The sequence below is a fragment of the Onychostoma macrolepis genome, chromosome 03 (genome assembly GCF_012432095.1).
Source record: "Onychostoma macrolepis isolate SWU-2019 chromosome 03, ASM1243209v1, whole genome shotgun sequence".
Taxonomy (NCBI): Eukaryota; Metazoa; Chordata; class Actinopteri; order Cypriniformes; family Cyprinidae; genus Onychostoma; species Onychostoma macrolepis.
In genome coordinates, this window is record NC_081157.1 from 35,688,441 (window position 1) to 35,714,055 (window position 25,615).

A 25,615-nucleotide genomic window follows, 5' to 3' on the forward strand; every position below is an offset into this window, starting at 1 on the left:
ACCAACGCTAACGACGCAGTGTTGTTAAATTATTTAATTTTTTGCACTCCCCCCCCCTATATATATATATTTGGCAGATGTAAAGCATACATGTGTATGTTTTTTGTGTTAGTCCATTTTTATTTTATTTTATTATTATTATTATAACAGCTCAGGGATGTTCAAGGAGCAACATGTTTGTGCACTTTCTAAAGATTTTAGTTTTGTTTTTGAATAAAGGGTTGGAAATGAATGCTTTTCTTTTTTTTCTTTTTTTAATCCGATTCATCGATTAATCGAAAAAATAATCAACAGATTAATCGATTATTAAAATAATCGTTAGTTGCAGCCCTACTGTACTTCACAATCACAGATTCTAGCCTATGTCTTGGAATATTTGACCCAAATAAGAATTTTCACTGTATATTGTCATCTGAACAAGTAACAAGTCTGCTAAGTTTGTTCTGACCAACTGAGGAAAAAAGCATTACCATAAATCACGCTACCAATGGTGATTCAATCTAAAGATCGGTTAGCTCATATCACATCAAACCGTGCAAATTATTATTATTGTTATACTTTCTCAAATTAACAACATCAGCATTGCGTGACTATGAGTATAGCATGTAGATTTCAATTTCTGTACAGTTTAATCTAATTGTCATACCATTCGAATTTCATATTAAGAAATTCTTTTAACCCAAAAAGCAAACTATTCTCCCTTCGAAGTGGTTTTCTTTAAAATACAAATCTTGTGTAAACTCAGGCTATCTGTAATCAGAAGCACATTTAAAACTGGAATATAATTTAATTTCATTCACTTGTGTTTCATAAACATAATACTTTCTCAGGGGTGCAACCTCGTCAGGGGTGACAAACCATACTAATTAAGTCAAAAGTCAAAATAATCTTGTTTTCAGTTTGAAATAAGATTATTTTGCTTACCCCACTGACAGATTATTTTGCTTGTTTTAAGGAACAACTCACTTAATTGACTTTTTTTTTTCATTTTGAAAATGCTTCTTTAAAATTTTTAGATATTTGGACTAGAAACAAGACAAAAACTCTAAGTAGGAAATCATGTTTTGCACTGCACCATTCAAGGATAAACACCTTTATATGATTAAAAGACGTTTGAGCGACAACTACGGTCTACAATCAACAAGAATTGTTGTTAAAATTTTACATGAACTTAGTCAGGGCAAATAAACCACTGTAAATCTTCATTTCATCACTCAAATTTTTGAAGCAGCTGATGGGCTAAACGCGAGGTGTTTCTCCGTCTTGAAACAGGCTGTTACAGGCTGACACTTAGTGCTGCCTCCACTTTAGCTGAGTGACACTAATATTACTGTACATTAAACAGTATGCTTTTACTTGTAGGTCGAACAGTTCTCAAATTGACTTCATGTCAGAGTAATAGCTGATATGTGAAACAAATGTTAAGGTCAAGACTGAGGAGCATTTTGCAAAGGGTAGCGAACTAATGTAGCGATAACGTAACTTACAATCTTCATAGCTATTACAAAAGCAGCCTCTCACAAAAAAAAATAAATAAATAAAAACAGCAGACTCACACAGTAATCACCATTTATACTGGAACACCATAATTTACAGCAGATACAAATGCTTTCCGTCCTGCTCTACAGCAAACTTAATTTAGCTGGCTAAAAACAGGATAATCTAACCACCAGCACAGCCCAATTACTTCAAAAATAAGTTGCTTGCCGTTAGCTTGGTCCTTCACATTTTACGCAGCCTCTGGTAATATGGATAGTTGCCTGCAGCGTCTAAAAGTTATGCTTCAGGAGTGAGATTGGTTGGATGAGGGAAAGGACATTAAGGTAAGCCAATCAGAGGCAGAGCAGGGAGGGTCCATTCCTTTGCCAACAGGGAAAAAAAACGTTATAGGTGACGTGACACAGATTACTCGCAGATACGACCCAACCACCAATTTTTTTTTTCCAGATCTACACGATTCACATGAATGACCTATTTCAAGGTGAAAATGGCGAATTTCGCAGAAAGGTGACAAGTTTGCACCCCTGTTTCTGGATTACAATCCACCATCAAAATGATAAAATTAATTATTCTAGCTGCTGTGAGAAAAGGCTATAAACGATGCGCCACCTGCAGCATCCGCACGTGCTATAGTCTACTAGCCGGGACAACTTCTTTATGTTTACAGACGTGACGTAATGACGCAGTGCCATGCTCGAATTTCCCGTGAAAACCTACCCGTACCACTCAAATTAGAAAAATTATTATAAGATAACAGTTGTGAATCGGGCTAAAGACTAAAATAAGTTGATAGTTTTGAACACTGGCCGGTTATGTACTTGCTCAAATATTGATTTCGGATCATTTTTAACCAAAAAAAAGTTACGGACTGCAGCTTTAACTAAAGGTAAAACAATTAAAAATGGTTGTTGACTGAAATAAAGCAGAAAGTAAAATATAAATATTAGATTAACTTTTTTTTTTTAAATAATAATAATTCTACAAATTTTACATAAGTTTAAATTCAAGTACTAACTTAAAAAAATATAAGCCTCTGCAATTCTTTTGTGCAGGCCATGTGAGGCTTGAGCTGCAATGGATGGGATGCTAATGGGATGCTCCCAACCAACCCGTGCCCACTTCTACACAGACTCACAAAAATGACAGACATAATGGTAAATAAACCAACCTTCTCCGAGGAGGAACCATCTGATGTTTCTTCTCCCTCACTGTCCAGGTCATATGGTTTGCGTGCCTTTGCTCTGCTTCTTCTCCTGGCTGCTCTTCTGTCTGCCACACGCCTCTCTTCTGCTCTTCCTGCAGCAGTGTCGGCAGATTTGCCCTGATACAAGTCTGAGAGAGAAAGAGTAGACAGCAATTAGAATTTACGGTAATGTCATTAATCCAGCTCTAAATCATAACATTAGAGACATACCCTCATCTTCCTCATCGGGTGGAGTGGAAGGCCTGGCTCTCTTCAGCTCACCACCCTCCACAAGTTCCTGAGGCTCCTTCCTCTTCACCTGAACAACATATTCCTAATTAGTAACATAATTTTCACAAGATTATTTCAAATAGGGTTGGGTACCGAAACCGGTACCAATTTTGGCACCGGTACCTATGTAACCGGCATGTACTAGTATCGAATCAGAACACAGATTTCGGTGCCACGCCTGAGTGATCGATTGAAATATCTGTCCTTTGTTTCTCCAAAACGAACGTAAGAAGCATCATCACCGGCACCTCATGTGAAAAATTATTTCCCGACTGAGAAAATGCACGTGAACTCAAGTCGGAAAGCTCTAATAATACAAGTCCAACAAATCTTTGTAGTAACGCGAGCGTGCTGTTTTCACATTCCGACTTAAAAGCACAACTCGGGAAATGAGAGCATCCGAGGAGCGCGTGAATGCAGGAATTACACTTGCTCTGACGGCAGCAGGTAGCCCTCCATTAACTAGCTAAGCTAAACAATCTTAAATTAAAATGCCTAAAGCTAAAATTCTCTTGTATTCACATTTTTAAACCTGTTGTCCAACAAAAGAAAACTTTTTAGTCCACAACACCAGTTAAATGCTTCCTTTTGTGATCTGATGTAGCTTCTTGTCACAGAATGAGGCAGAAAATGTTCCATAGGCTACTAATACATCGATTGGCAATGGATTATAAATATACTTAATTATTACGAAAATACCAGAGATGGCTTGAATAACACAGATAAACTATACATTGTCGTAGTCGAGTGTTTATTGTATTTGTTTCATCATTCAGAACGTTTATATCTTGTTTACTCTGTTGCATCCATAGCAATGCATTTGTCCATATTGGGGATTTCCTGGAGCTTCATGAGTTCCGCTACTTCTGTGACTGGATATGTGGATTTTTTGTGCGAGGGCGCCCTCTGGCATCCAGTATCAATGAAAAAGACATCATGTGTTTAGTGCTAATGGCCAATCCAATTATTAATTGGTAATTTTCATTGATTTTTTATTATTTTTAAGTATTGGTTCAGGCACCGGTACCGTTTTAAAAGTATCGATTTGGCACCGGTATCGAAAAAAACCCAAACAATACCCAACCCTAATTTCAAATCATGGTAATAAAGTGCGCCAGTCTTATCAATGCAATTAATTGAAAATATTTCAATATCTGTTATAATTTCTTCAAGGTCAACCAAACATTTATTTTGATGGTTTGTTGTGAAGATAATTCAGTTTCAATGTGTATTTGATGGTTGCTATTCTCTCAAATGAAACCGCTCTGAAGTGACTCTCAGAACAGCTCTGGAGATGAAGTTCATGTGTCCACGTCCTCATATATTGAGACACAGATAGCGTTACGTGTGTTTGAGTTTGTGTATTAGACAAAACCCTAACATTCATATTTCTGCTGTTGGTCAGGCTGTTAGATCAATTCATAAAGAGCAAAAATCCCCAGAGCTTTACAACCAATTTAAAAGCTCCATGTGATGGTCACTAGGGGGTGAAATGTGATAACCATACATGAACGTCGGAAATTGTTTTTAAACATTTAATAGGTGGTAAATAACGTCAAGCACCTTAAAAGAAGGCAAACACAAGGCCCCACGCAGGGAGAAACCCTCCATGCCTCCACTCTTGGCCCAGTCGACCAGAGACATGAGTGGCTCCCGAGGTCGGTTGCTGGTCTTCTCGTCCTTCTTGTCCTCCTCGCGCACCACTGCAACTCCCCGCATGGCTGTCTGGAATGGCTGAGAAAATGAGAGCAAAAGGTGGTACAGTTCATGAACACTGAAGGTCATTCACAAAAAACATGTGACCCTAAGTAGCACGGGTATATTTGTAGCAATAGCCAACAATACATTGTTTGGGTCAAAATTATCGATTTTTCTTTTATGCCAAAAATCATTAGAATATTAAGTAAAGATCATGTTCCATGAAGATATTTTGTAAATTTCCTACCGTAAATATATCAAAACTTATTTTTTGATTAGTAATATGCATTGCTTCAAGGACTTCATTTGAACAACTTTAAAGGCAATTTTCTCAATATTTTTATTTTTTTATTTTTTTTTGCACCCTCAGATTCCAGATATTCAAATAGTTGTATCTCGGCCAAATATTGTCCTATCATAACACATTAAATGGAACGCTTATTTATTCAGCTTTCAGCTGATGTATACATTTTCAATTTCAAAAAATTGACCCTTATGACTGGTTTTGTGGTCCATGGTCACATCTAGAAAACTCTGATTTTACCTTGGCTTTCTGTTCCTTGCGGTCCCACCACTCGTCGAAGGTGCCAAAGGCGACGTTCTCCACCATCTTGCGGTTCAAATCCCTCTGCATGATGTTCTTCATCTCCTCGATCAAAGCTGCCAGTACCTGCTGCACTACAGCCTCATAGGGGTTGTGGCCTATTATGGTCATCTGGTCACCCGCTGCTCCGTACAGCTCTCCATCTACGCCAGGCACTGTGCCGAAGCCAGGTGGAGGATAGTGGGAAGGAAACTGCTGGGGCAGCAGGTGAGGAGGCCAGGGGCTGTGGGGAGGTGGGATGGTGTGATGGTGCGGAAGCTGTGCGGCATGAGGGTCCGGGTAGGCGTATGGTAAGTGAGGAGGGATGTAGCGGTGGTCCTGGTCATAGTGGGTGGCAACATTCCCATCTTGGTCCATGTATGGGTGGTGTGGGTGGTGCGGCGGAGGGGGTATTGAATGGAGGTGAAATGATGGGGGATATTCAGTGGCAGGCGGGACTTCTGCAGGGGGTGCCGAAGAGCTGTTGGAGGAGGCCAATCGCATCTGGTGGAGGCGACTGAGCATGTGTGTCTGCATCTGGAATGACATGGGTGCTCCTCCGCAGTACTGGCTCATGAGCTCCATCGAGCTGGCGTAGTCGTACATGTGATGCGGCAGCGGAGGAGGGTACTCTGGGTGCAGCTCCATGTGAGGAAGCGGAGGTGGTATGCCAGGGGGTGGCGGGGGCTGCAGGGAGAAGCCGGGCAGAGGTGGGGGTGGGAGGTGGGGAGGGTAAGACGGGATGGGCGGAGGTGGCATAGTGGCGCTGAAGTGCTGGCTGGTGTCCGGGGCGGGACTCGCAGAGGGGTCTGGGGTCTGGGAGGGGAGGGCAGATTGCGAGGAGGTGGCCGGTGAGGATGATGAAGAGGGAGCGGGGTGGGGGGTCGCTGTGGTGATGGTGTTGTCATCTTCATCGGATATTTCCATATCCTCCCCAGAAGAGTGAGGAGAAGGCTGGAGAGAAGAGAGTGTGAAGATTACAGGTTAAGGGTCACAGGATTACAGGTTACAGGATTTTCAAGCTAGAAACAAATATAGCACCGAAACTCTCACATTACTGAAAAGAGCATGCCAAAGCCTACCAGAGCATGAAAAAGAGCAAAAGCATGTGTTTCACTTCTGTTGTCTTACTGGATCATTTACATCATGTCAGAATTACCCAAGTTTACAAAAATAAATTGTGACTTCAACTGTGATAGTTCACCAAAAATAAAAATTCCTGCATCATTTACTCACCCTCCTGCATTCCAAAACCATAAGAACATGGTGTGTCTTTGGAGCGCAAATAAAGATATTTTTTAAATATCAACCTTACTCAAGCGAGTGGATTGGATTTCACTGAAAGTATCTTAATTTGTTTCAAAGATAAATTAAAGTCTTATGGGCTTGGAACCATAGGAAAGTAAGTAAATTATTTATTATTGATATTGTGGGTAAACTAACCCTTTGCACATAATACTGTTTTATATATAAAAAAAGGAACATTTTTATTACCAATAATGGGTCACAGTCTGTTCTGATAGGGTCATGAATGGCAGGAAAAACAAAGCTAATGCAAATAAATACAAATATCCCTATAATAGTGCATACTAGTTATAATTGCAAAATAAATAGGCACATCAGCTTTAAAAAAGGATGGGAGGCAATGCCTCCATTAGTTTGTTGCTGAGCATTGCCACAGAAATTAATAATGAGTCTCAGGACATGAACATCTCAGAGCATTTTGAAATTTAGCACTAATATATTCACCTTAATTTTCAATGCAGAAGTCAGCTTTTTTTTTTTTTTTTTTTTTTTTGTGAATTGTCGAGACTAATAATTAATTAGCCGCTGTGTGGAGGTTGAGTCTTGACGTTTCAGATATTGTTTCTGGGTTTTTGTTACTGTTTCCAAGACTTTACTTCATATCAAGTGAGAATACTATTTCAACAGTCATTTATAAGCACACTCTTCATCTATGTCAAACATTTAAGCTCAGCTTTTTAAAACTTCTGGTGTACATCACCAGGTTAACAATGTCCCAGACACCAACATTTTAGCAAGTGATAAACAAGGAATCACTCTGGTATTCAGTACAGAGATAAAGGTTAAAATTGTGATTTTTGATAGTACTGCAGCAAAACATGATTAAATATATGCACCGTTTGGTGTTCTTTTTTTGGGATCCGATAGTGCCTGGACCCGGAAATGGTGGCTCACGACACCAGAAGTAACAAGCAGATTTGCACATTCCAATTACAAATGATAGCACCTAGTCTTATTTTAAAAATAAGGTGAATAACAACATGTAACCAGTAGTCCTCACCTGTGCCTCTCCATTGTAGATGGGTGGGGTGTGTGGAGCCCTGTGTGAGTCAGAGGTTGTGTGCTCCTGAGGCAGTGGCATTTGGCCCTGAAGAGACTCTGACACCAAACTGTGCGTGGTGGGAGTGGAAGAGGCCACCTCTGGAGGTGTTTTCCTGCCTTCACTGACTCCACCCCCTTGCCTTTTGCCCCTGCTGCGGCGCCCATCTTTCTCTCCTCTCCTCCTCTGTTGGCCTCCCTCCGTCTCTAATTGTCTCTTGTGACTGGGCCTTTCACCGTTCTCCTCTCGGAGTTTCTTTCCCCCATCGTCTGCATTCTCGCCTGTTTTTCCCCTCTCTCTGTCCTCCTCCTTCTCCTCGTCCTCATCATCTGAGGCAAGGAAAGAAAACTTGGCTTTTTGCTCCTTCAGCAACATCTCAATACGTGAGTCCAAGCTGCTGCTGTGGTGCATGAACGGCAGGCTCTCATTGGTGGAGTCAGGTTCCGGGGAGGAGTCACGCTGTGGAGGAGGCGGAGAGAGGGATGCTGTCGAAGAGGGGAGGTGGTGAGGCAGGGAGGTGGAGGATGGGGAGGTGGAGGATGATGGGATTGAGGCGTGAGGAGGCGAGGAGGTCGGAGGTGTCCGAGGTGGATGGGGCGGGGTACTGGGATAGCGTTTGGGTTTGGTCCACTGTTCTTCTCGGATGGGACTGTCCTGACCAAAATCAAGAGAGCCAAGCGTTTCAGCCACAGCGGCTGCAATGACGGAGGCTGGCGGGAGGGGAGGAGGTGGAGGTGGCGGCGCCAGGGGCGTGTGGTGCGAATGAGCACGGTAGTCATTGTCCATGCTTCCTCCCATCCCAAAACCCCTCTCACCTGCACCTTGCGGAGGACGGAAAGCCGGCGAGGGCTCTAGCCGGGAGGAAGAAGGTGTGTCGTAGGGGGACAGGTCTTTAGACGACGAGTATCCTCCATAGGAGGAGGTGGCAGAGGGAGGCGAGAGGCTATTGGACGAGTGGTGGCTGGAGTTCGAGTGGCCTCCGTAACGTGGATCGGAGCTGTTATAGTCTCCTTCTCTGTCTCGCTCCCATTCCCGGTCTCTGCTGCTCCTCCGTCGGCTCGATCCACCTCCGCCGCTGCTGTGGTGGTTGTGGGAGTGATGGTGGTTCCGATGCCTTCCGTGTTCCGAGCGGGAGCCTGAGCTGTCGCGCCGGTAGCCCCTGGCGTCCCTCTCCTCCCGCCGATCAGCATGATGCGAGTGATGTGAATGGTAGGATTTGGATGTGGATGAGGAGTTTGTTTCCTGTTGGTAGTGGTAAGAGGAACGTCGGGAGCTTATCCCACCTCCATAGCGCCCTCCTGAGTCCCTCTCCCGATCCCTATCCCTGTGTCCTCTTTCTCTATCTCGCTCTCTATCTCTGTCAGACAGCGGTGGCGGCTCAAACTGAGGCCCTGGAGGTGGCATGGGTGGATGCAGTGGCATGTGCATCCCTGAACCTCCAACACTGGGATACGGATAGGGAGGTTCATTAGGTCTGAAGGGCGCTGAAGGAGGATATCCCGGCCGACCCCTGTGGAACACAGAGGGCTCTTGTGGAGGTGGAGCGTGTAAGTCGTCATGAAAGCGAGGGGGCTTGAATCCTGATGATGAGGAGACTGCTGAAGAGGAGCAGGAGGAAGATGGAAGCATATCCTGCTGGGGATAACTTTGAGTGCTGCTGAAGCCACTGTGCCTGAAAGAAAAGGATATTTTCTTAAATCTAAAAAAAACTTAACCAAGCAACTTCTAATCAAGGTTTTATGTAAATCTGAAAGCCAACCTGCCCACAGAGTATCCCGAGTCTTGGGAGAAAGGGGTTCCAGAGCGAGGGGTGAAAGGGGTGCCGCTGCCCTGTGAAGAAGCAGAGGAACCCGGCGTATAGGGTCCTCCCAGTGAGGATGGAGGGGTATCTAGGCGCTGGTCTCCAAATCCAGTCTCCACAGAACAGGGGGTGGTGCTGCCAGAGTTTAGAGGCGCAGCAGGAGCTGCCATCTGATCTGTGGAGAGCCTCCGCCGGATATCGGACGACTAACAAAAGAAAAAAACAAATATCAGCTAATCATTTACAAAGCATAAAAAATAATTAGTAATACACATTATCAGGTTATTTTATTTATTGATATTGGTTGATACTGCATATATGTAGTTTTCACATTTGTAGGATCTTCGCCATCATTTAACAATCACTTAAATTCTATCAGTGTAAAATTGTATGAATCTTTAAACACAAATAACGTAATCTAAAAATTTACATTTCTCATTCTGTATTAGTTTGTAGTGTTTTGCTCATTTACATTACCATACAAAGATTTCTCTTTCAAAAAACTTGCGCTTTTGAAATTTCTATTCAAAGAATCCTGAAAAAAAAAAAATGAATCGGGGTTTCCACAAATACTGAGCACAAATTGTATTCAAACGTACTGTTTTATATATTAAAAATAGGAAACACTTAATTTTAATTGTAATAATATTTCACATTACTCTTTTACTGTATTTCTGATCAAATAAATATAGACTTAGTGTGAATGAGACTTCTTTAAAAAAAAAATCGTACAGAGCCTGATAGATGATAGTTGGTAATGTTTTTTGTTTGTTGTTTTATAGCCTTAATATTAAAAATGCATGACCTATTGGCCATGAGAATAAATTCTCTTTATGAGCATCATCCTTCCTTTTAATACCGTTGCATTTCTAATAAAAATATGGTAAATACTGTGCTAAACGGGACCCACAGATATATAAAACGTAAGTCCCTTAACTGGGACTGGCCAACTTAAACTGGATATTTAGGAACATAGCACTTAAAATCCCTTTCTCTCAAATCAAGACAAAAAAGTCTTACAGCAAAATCCCCTATTATTGTTTTATTACAAGGGTGTGGATACATAATTGATCACTTGAGGGAAACAGCAATTCAAAACTCCTCCAGATAGGTGAGGGAAACACATTGGTCACTGAATAACATAATGCTGGTACACAAGGTAAAAAAAAAAGGCCAATTAATATTGAGTTAAAAGCTGAAAGAGTCTCAATGACAGCAGCCACCTTCTACAGACACAACAGTTTTGTCTGCATTTGGAAAATCTAAATGCACTGAGAGGCTTGATGGCTCTTTGTCTTTCAGACATTTTGTGGTCCACTTGTGGTCAAGATAATAAGGACCAGGGTATTTGAGAGTGACTGTAATGTGTGGAATAAACTACAAGACAACTCAATCCAAGGAAGGCCATTGCTCTTCAAGGACGCCAAGAAACTTTGGCTAGTAACCGCACACACTTATAGGAAAGCAAAGCGTTCTTTTCAGTGTGACTGAGCTAAAGTTTGTTTGTGTACTCACTGTATCTGGCTGAGTCGGGGCTGGGGGCTGAAATTTCTCGGTGAGGGCTTTGCCTCCAGTCGGCACTGTCTGAGGGGTGTATGAGCCACTCACTATTAAGTCATAGTACTTCATCCTCTGTTGGCCTAGAAAACACACACGATGTAAATTCAACTACAGTGTGGTGCATTTATTTCCATCATGCATATTAGAATTTTTGCAAAACAGCAGAAGGCGAGAATCCTGCACTGGTCTCTTCATGTAGCCACCTCTTTGGATAATTGGAGGTAAATATGAAATTGGGCACTCGTATAATAAAGATAAAAAGCCTTTAATTAGCTGGGCTAAGTCATTAATATTGTTGAAATTGTAGATCTACGTGTTTCAGCTACAAAGCCTTCTTCAGGATATTACAATTTTATTCTGTATTATCCAAATAAATGTATATGTGAATGTTTTTTCAGAATGATTTAATTAATTGGAAGTTCAAAAGAACAATTTATTTGAAATAAAAATCTTTTGTAATATTACAAATGTCTTTACTGTGACTTGTGACCAATTGAATGCATCCTTGCTGAATAAAGGCATTTTTTCCCAAAACAAAACAAACAAAAAAAAACATTGACCCTGAACTTTTGAACAGCAGTGCATGTAGAAAGTATATACCTCAGAAAATTAATGATCAAAAACAATAAAGAGAGAAACACACCTTTGATATCTAGCTGGACATGGACAATGTTTCCCATAACAGAAGTATTGTGCAGGTGTTTAACGGTGTCTTTGGCCCCTCTAGTGCTGGTGAAGAGGACACGGGCCAAGCCCAAGTGCTTCCGAGTCTTGGGATGAAACAGAATCTCCATTTCCTCAACCTCACCAAACTTGGCGCACATCTCTGCCAGGAACGGCTCTTTGATGTTATCATTCAACCTCGCAAACGTCACTTCCTTAAGTGGTATAGGACCTACGTAATACTCGTCCAACTATGAAGAACAAAAAGAAAATGGTTAGCATGTACACTACAAGAACAGACAAGCACAAAGAGCTCACCAGAAATCAGCATAATAATTTGAAATGATAATAAAAGAGAGGCATACCTTAAATTTGGGCACTGGCAGCGATAGCTCTGTGTGTCTAGACCAGATTCTGCGGGGTCTTGGATCACGCAAGTCCCCCACAGGCGGGAATCCTGAATCCTAAAACCAAGCAGAACACACAGACTTCACATAAGTATGCCCTTATGTGTATGTAAGTATGCTCCGTTTGGCAGTCCTCGTGTATTATGGATGTCCATACCTGTACACTAAAGTGAATCCCATCATATCTGTAAATTTTCTGAGTAACCCGTCGGAGAGCAGGGTCTTGTACTAGCTTATAGCTCTTCCATTGCAGACTGAGAGTTCGCTGAGTGTCCGCCCCACTGTCCGGATCCATGCTATCACTGCAGAGAAAGAGACCAGAATGAGATGTTGTGCAGATGCTAACAGCACTCAATGACTCATGTTGAAGTCGCAGTAAGAAAAGCTTTTCACTTATAGCTCATTCATTTCACCAAGCAACCAGTTTGACAGTGTCCACAGGCAAAAGAGCAGCAAACACTATAATCTTGAAAATCTCACTCTGTAATCATCAAAACCATAATAGCAAGCAATATGACATATATACAGCTCCACTATTAAAGTTTTCGCTTTGTTTATAAAAACACACACACACAAAGTCGTCTCTATTTAGGGAGCTGTAATTTGTTGTCACCTCTTTATTAAGACACTGACTAATATTTTGCAGTCAAGCTGATTTTACGTCCCTTATATCGGAGTTGGAAAAATATGCTACATTCAACTTAAAATGTCAGATTTATCACACGCAATTAAGCGTGGAAAATAAAAACAAGCCTCCCCACTGTGTTTTATGGAGTGATACACGAAAAGCACTGCAGTTTTTGTATAATAAATGCTATCTGACACATCGACTAGCAGCAACAACAACAAGCTAACATAATAAACACTGAAGCTGCTAGCTGCTCACAGCGCGAGCTAGCTGAAGTTCAACTTCAATACGATGTGACAGCAGAGTACAGGGCAAATGCCAATTACTTCTAGCAAACGAATTTAGACTAATTCCCAAAACTAAAAAGAAATATTGCGACACGGTCTGCCAAAAGACTCACACAACGGAGCGCGCGTCTTGAGGAGGATTGCCCGCTTCGGCAGCCGCTAGCTCGCTACAGCTAGGCCTGCATCGGCGCAGAAAAACACACAATCCTTAGTTAAAATCTAGCTCCGTTTTGAAGTACGCGCCCTAAATCTGGTCTAAAACGGCGTCGCTTGTATTCCGGTGCACTATCGGTGTAGCACACGTCTTTAAATTCCGCCAGAAAATGAAATGTACTAAAAAGAATAACATAATACAGTAAGCGGCCATCGCGTAACTAACCTGAGAGCCTCGCCTGCTCGCCATCAGTCACTAGAAATACTAACCGTAAAAATGGCACTCGCACTTTCCACATAATTCCCGGCTATGTGCCTCTGCTGTGCAATTTTTTGACGAATAACGTTAAAACAGATTGTGGGTATTTGTTCTCATAAAAATTTAAATTGTAATATAGATTCACATTAAACTATTTTCTCGTCTTTACATTTCTCAGAACGGCTCAATATATTTTTGACCGACGTAAGCGTGACTTCTTTATGGCGAATCTGCATTTTGGTTTCATTTTTACGTCATCGAAGTGCGAACTTGATATAGCTGCGTGTACTTAAAAGGGTCTTTTCTATTCATAAATATAGCAAGACCTTTGTTAAGATGCATAACAATTGCACGACACATTTATAATAATGTTTACTTTATTAAACAGTAGAAAGAACACATTTAGAAGAAGGGTGCAGATAAACCATGAGTTATGCGCAGAAACAATTTCCTCACTACGCATTAAGTTACTACAACCGATAATTTGGGAGTAAAACGAGCTGCAAAATAAATTTTAATAATAAAAATAATAATAATTTAAATGTAGCTCGTATTTCTAAATAACTCCTATAATCGCACAACTTACTCAAATAAACAATGCAAATACATATAAAAGTATGATATATAAAGTTGCCCTGCAGCATTTCTGTCTCTGAAGACTCCTGGGAGGCATTATGAGATTAATTTACACATTGTCCAACATATTATAACGACATTGCATGCGTGTTTCAGATACGGAGAGAAAATACTATAGCCTACTACACATAGCACACAAGCTCGAGAATATCCGAGCTTTCCAATTACATTTTAGTCATTATTATTCAATTTCATTTCATTTTACATATTCTTTTTTTTTTTTTTTTTTCTTATTCTATCCACAAGTTCAGAAATCCCTACACGTTAGTGGACAGCAGGTGGTGCTGCTACAATCTCACAGGTCATTAAACATTTATTAAAACGGTTTATGTTATTCCTTAATAAAACTGAAGGGTATTTTGCACTATTAGTAGTGCGACTTAAGGTAGTGAATATAATGGTAAGTGTAATTCTTTTTCTTACCTGGGCCTTTATTGGCTCCTATTTTTTTCCATGCCAATGTTCACAACAATCAAAGAGACTCCTGCCGTGCAAGTTGGATGTTCCTCAAGAACTGAACTGTTGTGTTGTGGTCTCACCTTCATTCACCTTTCAAAGGACAGTGGTTTGGTGCCTGCATCAGCATCAGTGTTCCAGGACTGAATTAGTAATAACTTTATTTAGGGGAGTCATGTTATACTTTCATAGCCATCTGGTCCTCTATACACAAGCGTGCACTGAGTAACTGGGATGCATCTCAAGCTCACCATTATTTTTGTCTCTTGACATAAAATCTCTTCCTATTATTTAAACAATAGATAAATTACTATTGTGAAAACTTTGTGCTATTAATCTTTAAGAAGTTATTTTCGTATAATTGAATAGGTTTTATATATGATTGTTGTCATTTTTATTTATTTTTTAACATTTGTATTCATTTTTAGTTTTAATTATTTTAGTATATTGTTAAACTAAATGAAAATGATACGTGTTACCTTGGCAGACACCTGAAATGAAGTGAATTTATTTTTATTATTTCAGTTAAATGTTTATTATAAAGAAATGAAATGTAATGAAAAGTAATAAATGTTTGTTTTACTTGACTATAATAAACCTGTATTTAAGAAATATAATTCATTTAGAGATAAACCATTTACTACTATTGCAAATCAATGAGATAGACAAATGCAAAGGGCTTGGAAGTGTGGATAAAAAGATGTTAAAATAAAATAATGCCACATTACAAGTTTGCTATTTTCAAACATTTTTAATTTTAAACCACAGTTTTCAAAAACATTCAAAGAAAGTACATTTAATAAATTGCACAAATAACTGTAACCTAAACACCAGCAAATTCAGAGAGGAAAAACACAAAATTCATGATTAAGAATATCAGAATATATAGAGAATAATACAAGAAAATAATATTACCAGAAATAAAACAGAAACATTTTTGACAACATACAACACAAAACATGAGCAACAAGGTAATACATGTTGCAGTGGAGTGAATACTGGTCCCACATTGAATTAAAGTCTTATTTGGACAAAAGAGTATTTCTCCCATTAATAAGGCCGGTCTCTGCGGTCATGTCTGTGTTCACCCCTGAAAAACACACAACTCAGGCAATGAAATACATTTTTCACTGGTGAATATTGTATACTGAAAATCAGTTTTCCACTAAATAACATTTTAACATGTGCAAGAGCGTGAATCATCAGTAATTTCACCTCGAGTCCATCTTTCCGGGTCCAAATCCTCCCCGGTCTCCTCCCCTCCCTCCTCTGAAGCCCCCTCGATCGCCACCACGACCGCGGAAACCACCTCGATCAAAACCGCCTCTGCCCCTGTCTCCACCAAAACCACCTGCAAAATCAGACACATTAAAGCAGCAATCCACTGACTTCACTCAGTCACATACGACTGCAGCATCTTGTTCTTTTTCTCAGAAATGTTTCTCTTTACCTCCCATCGGTGGCATTCCTCCTCCACTTCCCTCCGGTTTAGGAGCTTTGCACTGATTACACTCATTTCGCCATGAGAAATTCAAATTACCACAAGTTCTGCGCGCACACACAAGAGAAAAGCAACGATACACAATGTTAAAGCTGCCAGTTGAGATTTGCTATAGTACTTAATACTTTACGTGAGTGTACTGTATATAATTTGTATTATATAACTGTAAACACTTCACAATTTGCCGAGAGTTTACAAACCAACACTTACGGGTTTGAACATTTCCAATCTCCTGCTCTTTGCTGACCACCACCACCACCACCACCACCACCACCGCCATTGCCATTGCCATTGCCATTGCCATTGTTGCCTGGGAAACCACCACCACCACCTCTTCCACCCCCAAATCCCCCACGGCCCATTGGCCCTGCAAGAGGAGAAGAAAACCATGTCAAGAAAACAAAGAGACTAAAAGAAAAAAGGAGATGACTTAAAGTACCACAGCGAGATATAATCTTACCTCCTCGACCACGACCACCTCTCATGCCACCACCGCCGCGTCCAAATTCAGCTCTGCGAGTAGCGAAGGACACCTTGATAGGATTTCCATTGAAATCCTTACCTGAGGAGGGAAGATGTCTGTGACTCAGGCATCCAGGTAATCAAAAAATGCAACAAACGAAAATAAACAGACTCCAAATTTGTTTTAGAGAAAAGGCACTAGTGTGATCTACTTTGACCAACATACCATCAAACCAATCAATGGCTGCTTTTGCAGAAGGAGGGTCATCAAAGGAAACAGTAGCCTCCCCTTTGAGCTTCCCTGTTTCTCGGTCTGTGTACAAATTTATCATGGGTAATCCTGTTTTCTTATTGACCTGTGTGAGAAAATAAAATTATATTAAGACAAGAACTATGCTAAGATAATTGCTACACAGTGGTAGTTTTCTCTCGCTTTTCCACCTTGATGATGCCGATCTGTTTGAAGAAATCTGCTACTGACTCTACAGTATAGTCGTCTCCAAGACCTTGCACAAAGATGGTGTTGTTGTCAGAGTTATCCTGCTCCTGCACTGTTAAAAAAAAAAAGAGAAAAAAAAAAGAAAAATTTATTATCAGGCTTGAAAATGGTGTAATGCAAGTAATATACGATTATGCTTTTGACTTACTATTGGGCCCACCAGCTCCATGATCCCTGGGCCCTTTGAAGTGAAAGGAACAGTCATTAATATTACATATGTACACAAATACACAAATTACGCACACTTATATGGGGGTCATATACTTCTGTACCATCAATTATTTATATAATGTATGCTCCAAATATAGAAAACAGGACCTGATGCAAATCTGTAGCTGGATATTTGAGAGAGGAACACCACAAGCACCAACCAACACTACACATTTTCAAAACTGATGAAAACTGGCCAACGTTTGAGTAAGTCCGAAGTCTCAAGTGGGAGATTCTTTCCTCCCGTACCAATAGTTGTAGCTTGATTTATACTCATAGGCAATCCGAAATACATATCAGACAACTCCATGTAGTGGCTTTTTATCTCTCATTGGAAAGCGGCAAACCATGCAATAACAGTCTAGTTCAAACCCCTGCAACCATACTTTTACAGTCAGCTTTGCAAAGAGCGGCTATTGGGTCTTTTGTTGTTGTTGGTTTCTTGTCATCTTTATTAGTTGTAGGTATTTGGTCACCTTTAAAACATGCACAACTAATAAGGACAACTTTTAATATTCCACTTTAAAATACCACTGGATACCACTTTGCAACCAGTATCATTCACCTTTTTTAATGAGGAGTAACTCCATCACAGTAATAAGCAATATTTGGACACATTACATCAATGACCATACGTTAATTGGCCATATGAAAAGGTTCTCTTTCTCCATCCCACAAAAGCAGATTTCCAAACAGTCAGACACTGAGTTATGTCATTGCATTTGCTCTCTGAGTACATCTAGATATTAGATTTTCCCAGGTTAGGCAACCGTTTTTCACAACTCTAAGTAATTTGGAAAACCATTAGAAGTTACCAACACCACTGATATTTTAAGATGATTACGATGATCAACGATGAACCACCATCTCACACATTTTACCAGTCTAATCTGAAGACATAAATTTTTTTTTTTAAAAATTCTAAAACCCAAATGTTGTACTTTCAGTATTAGGAAATATGACCATGACTCACTGTATTAGACAGCCAGATAACCCCAAAGTGTAGCAAGCCTTGAAATCACCTTGATGTTCACCATACAATCCACCATCTTCAGCAAATATTCTTTCCATACGAAACCCATGACAATTTTCACTGGATCTGGTTGCATGTCAAATTGTATTTGAGCTAGCCAGATAAGTTTCAACACCTTGGTATACCTTTAGATGCCATTTGATGTAGTTACCAGTTAGAAACCATGTGGAGAACACAAGCATGTTGGTTTCCAGCTGATGCCGTCATGTTAAAACAATTATGAACATGCTGCGCATGTTTCAGACTGTTATATAGTATATTGTAAACATGCTTTGTAATATTGACCCCTTCTATCTCCAGGTCTCCATTCCTGTTGTTTTAGATCATATACTTGTTTCTGTTGTATTATTCCATCAGGACCTTTATCAGACAAGTACAACACTAAAACCACCTGACACAAATGGATTTGAACAACCTCTAGAATCCAGTTGTTGGCCACCTGAATCCACCTTTTAAAAAGCAAAAGTGCCCACAGTACAAGTTGGGTGCAACAAAAAGTGAGATTCAAAATAAATGAAACAATTAAAAAAAAATGAATTGGATTCTTCAAAGTAAATTCTAAAAATATTATTTTCGTGTGGTTGTTAAAAAAAATTGGCCCCGTAAAATAAAAATCAGTAAAGGATACAGGAATTTTTCATACAAATTGATGAATATTTTTTAATAACCAATATTCTCCCAGACTTCTGGAGGCATTACATGCATTGTAAGAACAGTCAAGCTAATAAAGGTATGTGCGTATCACTTTTACTGCCCAACCAGCACAGAACGATACTGCCACAGTAGGTGCAAGCATTGAAAAAAAGCCTTTTTTGCAACACAACTGACTTTTGTTTGCATATCAACTAAAGAATGGTGCTTTTTGATAAAAGTGCATAATAAACCACAACAATCCATTTGGAGTCACCAAAACTATAACGTATCAACCATTTTGTGTCATGTTTCTGAGTCTGCTCAATAGCTTCTCATACAATAGACTCCTATTACTAAATATTTTTTCCTAATATTGAGAATAGTTTCTGAAGTGTGTAGCGACTTTAACAAGAGAAAGAATATTGAAATAATAGCAGTAATTCACCCAAAAATGTAAATTCTCTAATACCTTCTGTTATGTTCAACAGAAGAAAAAGTCGTTTAGACTTAAACAACATGAGGGTAAGTAAACTAAAGAATTTTAATTTTTAGGCAAAATATCCCTTTAAGATTTTTTTGACGGTTTTCAAATGAGTTTGTATTTCTTTCTTAACCATCAATAATGCGCATGCTGTTGCTAAATCTATTAAAGCGTAGTTGTTTACCACACACACACCAAGTGGTTACCACATTCGTTTCAGTGTATTCTTTTAATGCAAGTTTGTCTGTGACACAACCAGATGCCCACTCCTCCCTCTTTGACCAGGCTCTCTTTAAACCCCTTAATTTCCTTGTTTAAAGAGTTTGTCACTTACCACCAAACTTATTGAATCCTCCACGATCACCCATTCTGACGGAGAAGAAGAGAGAAGCGAGACGAATTGAAGGTTGATGAGGGTAGTGCCCCATTTCACTCTTGAGGCTGGAAAGGCCCCACCCATCTCCGTCATCTTTTCTACAAGATCCCCATTGCCCCCTATCCCTGCTGTCCCCTCTCACTAGGTTCACCTTTCCTCATAACCCATAAGGGCTTCTGGGAAACCCTTTTGATATTTCCTTCCCAAAGTCATGCGGGCCCCTATATCATAACCATCCGGCCTATTTTGCTCAAAAGAATTACCATATTTTTTTACCGTACAGATTTGCAGTGCATCTCTGAACTCAATCAGTTTGTTTCACCAAATTAATTATTTTCATTTATCAGATCTTTAGCCCAGGACCTTCACCCAAACATTATCCATGTTCTGTTACTTTGGACAGAAACTGCACACACTGCATTCAGTTTTGCATTTAAATTAATAGAGACGTGACTGATGTGACCACTCTTCCCCCCTTTTGGATGAATCCAACTGTTCCATACTGTTTTAGGGTCCTTTTAAGATTTGAAAGGATCTTTAAACATTCCCTAATGCAAAACCTTCTTTTTTTTTTATTGATAGTCACACATGCCTAATTTATTCTTGACTAATCTTTCCCAGTTCCCAGTTTTCTAGAGCCTGTGTTTCTGTTTTATCTTCTTCAAAAGGATAAGCCTAAATCGCAGAACCTTGTAGAAAACAGCCTAGGAGGAGATTTAAAGATTCATTAAAGCATTGCAACACACAATAGTCCTGTAGGAGAGGATGGAGAAGATTTAGAGAACAGGTGTTTTTAACATGACAGCACCTTAAGGTGTGGACCAGAATGTGGGATCACAGCCAGATGGAGTTTATCATCTGCTGCTTCAAATAGTTATCTTAATGTAACATTTTAACCTTAACCTTCCCATTAATACAATTTTGGGGTGTTTGTGAAAGACTGTATGTTCTTGATACTATGCATGTGCCAATACTTTGGTTTTGGCATCTGGGGGAAAAAAGCAGCAGAAGCAGAATCAAGCAAGCGTTTTAGCACACTAACACTCATGTCCTCACTTTCAAGTAGTGATTTGAAGAAGTTTTTGCCTTTAAAACATCATACCGAATCAATTTACACCAATAAAGTTAAACACTTCAATGCTACTTGTGAACTAAAAAAAAAAAATCTAGGAAAGCTAAATCGATACAGTCGTTCACAATACTCTGCATGTTAAATTTTTTAACGGTATCAGAACATATTGACATCGTATCAAACCCGAATACCATTATCAGTAGTCCTACTTATAAGTACTTGAAAACTAAAACATAATAACAGCATTACTGATGAGAAATCATAATGAAAACAATGTACTACACTTTAACACTATATGTAAACAAAAGGTCAATAAAACCTAAAAAAATATAATAAATTGTAACATTATTAAACTCCTGGTCACAATGTGCGATGTAGACGTGTGAAGGCAAACATGTGATGTGATGCACTCCCACAGACAAGTAGTAAAAGTTATTGTCACAGGACAGGTCAGGTCCAAACCCATAATTCATTCATTTTTTCCATCGATAAATCAATGATGAACTAAAGACCTGGTAATTTATTGCAACTTTCGATTAGTTTTAGTATAATTTTATGTGAACCTTAGGCTGGTTCCATCTTGTGAAGGGTGAAGACATGGAAATATTCAGCACACCGGGACCAACTTAACATCATGTATCATTTTAGGTAAATACATGAATAGGAGAATCACCAATAAATCCTACACCAGACCATTCTGGCTCATAATTGGATGCATTTTCTGCATTGAGTTTTACTCCAAGTTAATGTTTTAAGTAGACCGTAACTTTACACCACAATTCAAGACATTTTGACTGTAGTTAATCAAGGTCTAGGCCACCATTTAATTTCAGCCCAGCCAATTGATATAGTGCAACACCTTCGGCTCTATTTTAACCGTTTACCTGTTGTTTTTTTTCCTAAATGAAACGCGGATGCATACAGGTGGACTTTATGTGGTGAAGGTGACAGGAAAAGTGCATGATGTGAATATATGCTTACCCCATTCCTCCTCTGCCACGGGGTCCTCCACGACCACCTCTGTCAAACCCACCCGCTCCTCGACCTCCAAAGCCACCTCCACCTCCGCGACCACGTCCACCTCTACCATCCTGGCTATATCCACCATCCTGGCCACCATAGCCGCCTCCTCCACCACCACTCACTGGCGGGGCATCCTGGCTGTAGCCTAGAATAGAAATACAACACTTTGAGATATACGTCACGCCTGCCTTAAACATTCCAGCCTTGCACTGCATTAGTACTTTGAAATAACTTGAGTAGATATGTAAGACTTGTTGACCCCATATAGTTTATCAGCTGATGTTAAGAGCTTTTTCTAATTTATCTGTATTGGTCAATAGGAAGTATATTGACCAATGCTGGAGAATAAACTGTGCATGCTCATCTCCTCTACTTTTACGTTTAGATTACATTTGTTGTTGTATAAACAAATGAAAACTAGTAAGTAAATGAAGGTGGCACAGACACAAGGCTATTCTAATGTTACGTGATCTTTCACAAGCATTCCAATATGTGAAAATTTTCATAACAACATGAGCCGCTTAAAATGATGAAAGTTATCAACGTTACTGATATTCAACATAAGTAAGCACTGCTTTGTTTACGTTTCATATATCTGCGTTTATCTCGTATATCTTTGTTTCAGTTTCTCCTTTTGAATGATGAATATTTACTATTGACAGCTGCTGATATAGACAGCTAACTTATGCAGGGTCAGAAAGCTCTCGAATTTCATCAAAATATTTTAATTTGTGTTCCAAAGATGAATGAAAGTCTTTTGAATTTGGAACGACATGAGAGTGAGTAATTACTGACAGAATTTTCATTTTTGGGTGAACCATCCGTTTAAATGGAATATTTAGAATTGGAATGGAATTATAGAAATTAAATGGAATATTTATAAATATACTTTTTAAAAATCCTGTTTATAATAATGTTATGATGCCTAAATTCACTCGTTTTGACTTATTTTAGTCTTTGTGTTTAATTTTTTATTTTAGACAAAATTCTACAGAATTGTACTATTTCTTTGGAAATTCTTTTTTTGTTTGTTTTTTTCTATTTAATAGTCAATAAGGTTTGTGCTTAAATTACTTGTTTAGTTCTACAACATAAACAAATGAAGCAAATATTTAAACCAAGTTGAGTTGCTTGTTAACAAGTTTCTAAAAAAGAAAAATGCCAATTCTATTCTTAAGTTTTGAACTACAAACTGAACAGCTCTATTTCCTATTACCATCAAACTCTATATGACGACGATTCTATATGCCAAACGAATCTCTCAAGCTCACCTCCCTGTCCGTACTGATTTTGTTGTCCATAGTTTTGAGGTGGAGGAGAGCTGTAGTTGGGAGATTGGTTGTAAGGCCCTCCTCCATGCTGAGAGGACTGGTGTTGCCCCCCACTACCCCCGTATCCACCGCTCTGTCCTCCACTGCCCCCGTATCCTCCAGACTGACCCCCACTGCCACTATAACCACCCCCACCCTGCTGCTGCTGCTGCTGCTGCTGACCATAGCCAGAGGACTGCGAGCTGCTGCCATAGCTGCTGAAACACAAAATGTGTTTAACATATTCTACTCAATATCATCACATTCTGTTCACTAAAAAAAAACATTGAGCACAAGTATTATCTTTAACAAATCTAGCTTTAGACACACTGACATCGAGCTGAAATCTAACCTAGAGGCAGATGGAGGAGGAGACTGATGCTGTTTATAGCTGGAATAAGAGGATTGCTGGTTGTAGCCTCCACTTTGAGCTGGTGGAGGCTGGCTGCTGTTACTGTAGCCTCCAGAGCCGTAAGACTGACTGGACTGAGTATAGCCCTGCGAGGGGGGCTGAGACCCATATCCTCCTATAAAACGACAAGGATTTAGATATGATGGCCTATTCACAATATTTTCAGTTTAATTAGAGGCATTAATGAATAATACCTGTTTGGGACTGTCCATAGCTGGAACTATATCCACCCTGATTATAAGCAGAGCTGCTCTCTGAGTTTTGGTTGTATCCTCCATAGCTCTGCTGGCTGTAATTTTGGCCGGAGGGTTGACTGTAACTCTGGCTGGACTGTCCTCCATAACCACCGTAACTGGGCACAACACAATAAATGTATTATTTTAATCATAAATGTGAGCAATTGTTCAATATTATGATGACCCTTTGGGAAGGATGCTTTGAACTTACCCATGGCTTGAGGTTTGGGCATAATCTAAAGGGAAAAGACAATGTTCATTATAGATGGTGGCTGTTTTGGGTAATTTAAAAGTAACTTATTTGCAAGATCAAAAATCAGTCTAAGTTGGCCTTAGGAAGATAGAGGGTATAACTTAGTTCACAACTAAATGAACTGTCATTATTTATTCCCCCATGTCATTATAAACCTGTATGACCGTCTTCGGTGAAACACAAATAAAATGTTTTTTCTTTGTTGTTGTTTTTTTGGTCCATACAACAGAACTGAATGGTAACCGATTTTTTATTTGTAAACAAGCTCCCGTTTCTTAAAAAATAACCGTAATGGGAGCGTTCCCGTTTTTGTCGCGTCGAGTATATATGGGGTGTCGAGAACGCCAGATAGGCCTAGTTAATCATTTTTAACAATTATTAATTTATTGAAACTGAATTTAAATCGATGTATAGTGGGCTCGGTCCAAATATAGGTCAGTGGAACAAGCCAGTAAAAATTGAAAGCGCTGCAAACAAAATGGCGGAAGCCGACATGTTCTTCGTTTTTCTTTTTCACAAATTAAACCATAAATGCATCAAATACGTCTGTCGCTTCTGTAACATGTACATAAGATCACTGAATGTCCTCATCACTCGCGAGTGACCCAAAAAGAAGATTCGCGGAAAATTGCGAGGTACGTTTGGCACCGATGCTGTGTTTAGGCAATGCCAAAAGCGACTATAATAACACGCCAAATCATGTTGCACCAACCAGACCTTACCATTTGACGCCATAATCGCGCTTGAAATCGTTTCAGAAGCGTATGCAGAAGACCAGTTTGAGCAATGTTGCACAGTCTCCTTCGGTTACCAATAGTAACTGCGCAACTGTGCCGAGGCTGACGCTGTTGTGTCGCTTTGAGCCTGTAGGCGGCACCGGTGATGTCACACTGTCATCCATTCAGCTTTTGGATGTTTACAGAATATTTAGACTACTATTATACAGTAAACGCGTGCAATTACACGTTTAAAACCACTTTAAATCCAGACTTAAATTAAGAAATTAACCCTCTAGGGTATGCATTATGTTCTATCCACGAATTTATTTTTGTTTTTTTTTAAATAAGTTTTTATTACATGAAATAGCTTCAATTATACAAACCAAAACTTTTTTTTTTTTTTTTTTTTAAGGGTTTTTGGGGGGTGTTTAGGAAAACGTTGCCATATGGCAACAGTGTTCCACAATGGAAAATGGCCAAAAAAATGAGTTAATAATTTTTTTTTTTTCATTTGAAATACACATTTCTTTTAGAAATTGGTGAAACCGATCTTAATTTCCATCAGAATCTGCCTCACACACATACAGACACAAATAAACATGGACAAACACACTCATCATTACAGTCGCTGAAGGCTAACTCATCCTCATTGCCAAATCTGCACTCTTCCCATTGCCCTTTCCGTGAAATATTGCTGTATTCATTTCTGAAAAGAATAAATCATTTTCTTATTCATACATAAATACAACTATACTTCAATAAACACTTCAAACAAATAAATAACTGCAATCATATTATTGATGTTACTGTCTATAAAAAATCCCAATGGGGAAATACATTAAGTCAATTCCACTGTGGTACAGCGTTGGCATATGCCAAAATTGATATTTTCTCAATTTACAGTAAAACTATGTTAAACAATGTTGATTTGTGAATAAAAACTACT

The 25,615-nt window shown here is 39.4% G+C and overlaps 2 protein-coding genes across 4 annotated transcripts in view; both read right to left on the reverse strand.

Annotated features, from left to right (window-relative positions):
* The window catches only part of setd1a (SET domain containing 1A, histone lysine methyltransferase), a 26,873-nt gene extending 13,501 nt beyond the window's left edge, over positions 1–13,372 (reverse strand). For 2 of the 3 annotated variants that reach the window (XM_058771974.1, XM_058771972.1), the window contains exons 1-11: positions 13,059–13,309; positions 12,188–12,332; positions 11,989–12,087; positions 11,604–11,874; positions 10,916–11,040; positions 9,359–9,606; positions 7,561–9,271; positions 5,217–6,209; positions 4,538–4,708; positions 2,915–3,002; positions 2,669–2,832 (exon numbers count right to left, since the gene is read on the reverse strand). In XM_058771974.1, coding sequence (XP_058627957.1) covers positions 2,669–2,832; positions 2,915–3,002; positions 4,538–4,708; positions 5,217–6,209; positions 7,561–9,271; positions 9,359–9,606; positions 10,916–11,040; positions 11,604–11,874; positions 11,989–12,087; positions 12,188–12,325 — 4,008 coding nt within the window. In that variant the 5' untranslated portion in view covers positions 12,326–12,332; positions 13,059–13,309. The other variant, XM_058771973.1, reaches the window with a different exon arrangement.
* A 1,808-nt stretch (positions 13,373–15,180) lies between these two features.
* fus (FUS RNA binding protein) lies at positions 15,181–24,838 on the reverse strand. The gene is made up of 15 exons (XM_058771656.1): positions 24,673–24,838; positions 23,909–23,933; positions 23,656–23,813; positions 23,402–23,576; positions 23,011–23,264; positions 21,698–21,884; positions 19,603–19,637; positions 17,060–17,092; positions 16,854–16,963; positions 16,639–16,768; positions 16,411–16,512; positions 16,161–16,317; positions 15,900–15,997; positions 15,665–15,800; positions 15,181–15,539 (listed from the first exon to the last, which is right to left on the reverse strand). The coding sequence occupies exons 1-15, from the start codon at positions 24,683–24,685 to the stop codon at positions 15,500–15,502; spliced, it is 1,653 nt and encodes a 550-aa protein (XP_058627639.1). The 5' UTR covers positions 24,686–24,838; the 3' UTR covers positions 15,181–15,499.
* Positions 24,839–25,615: the final 777 nt, after the last annotated feature.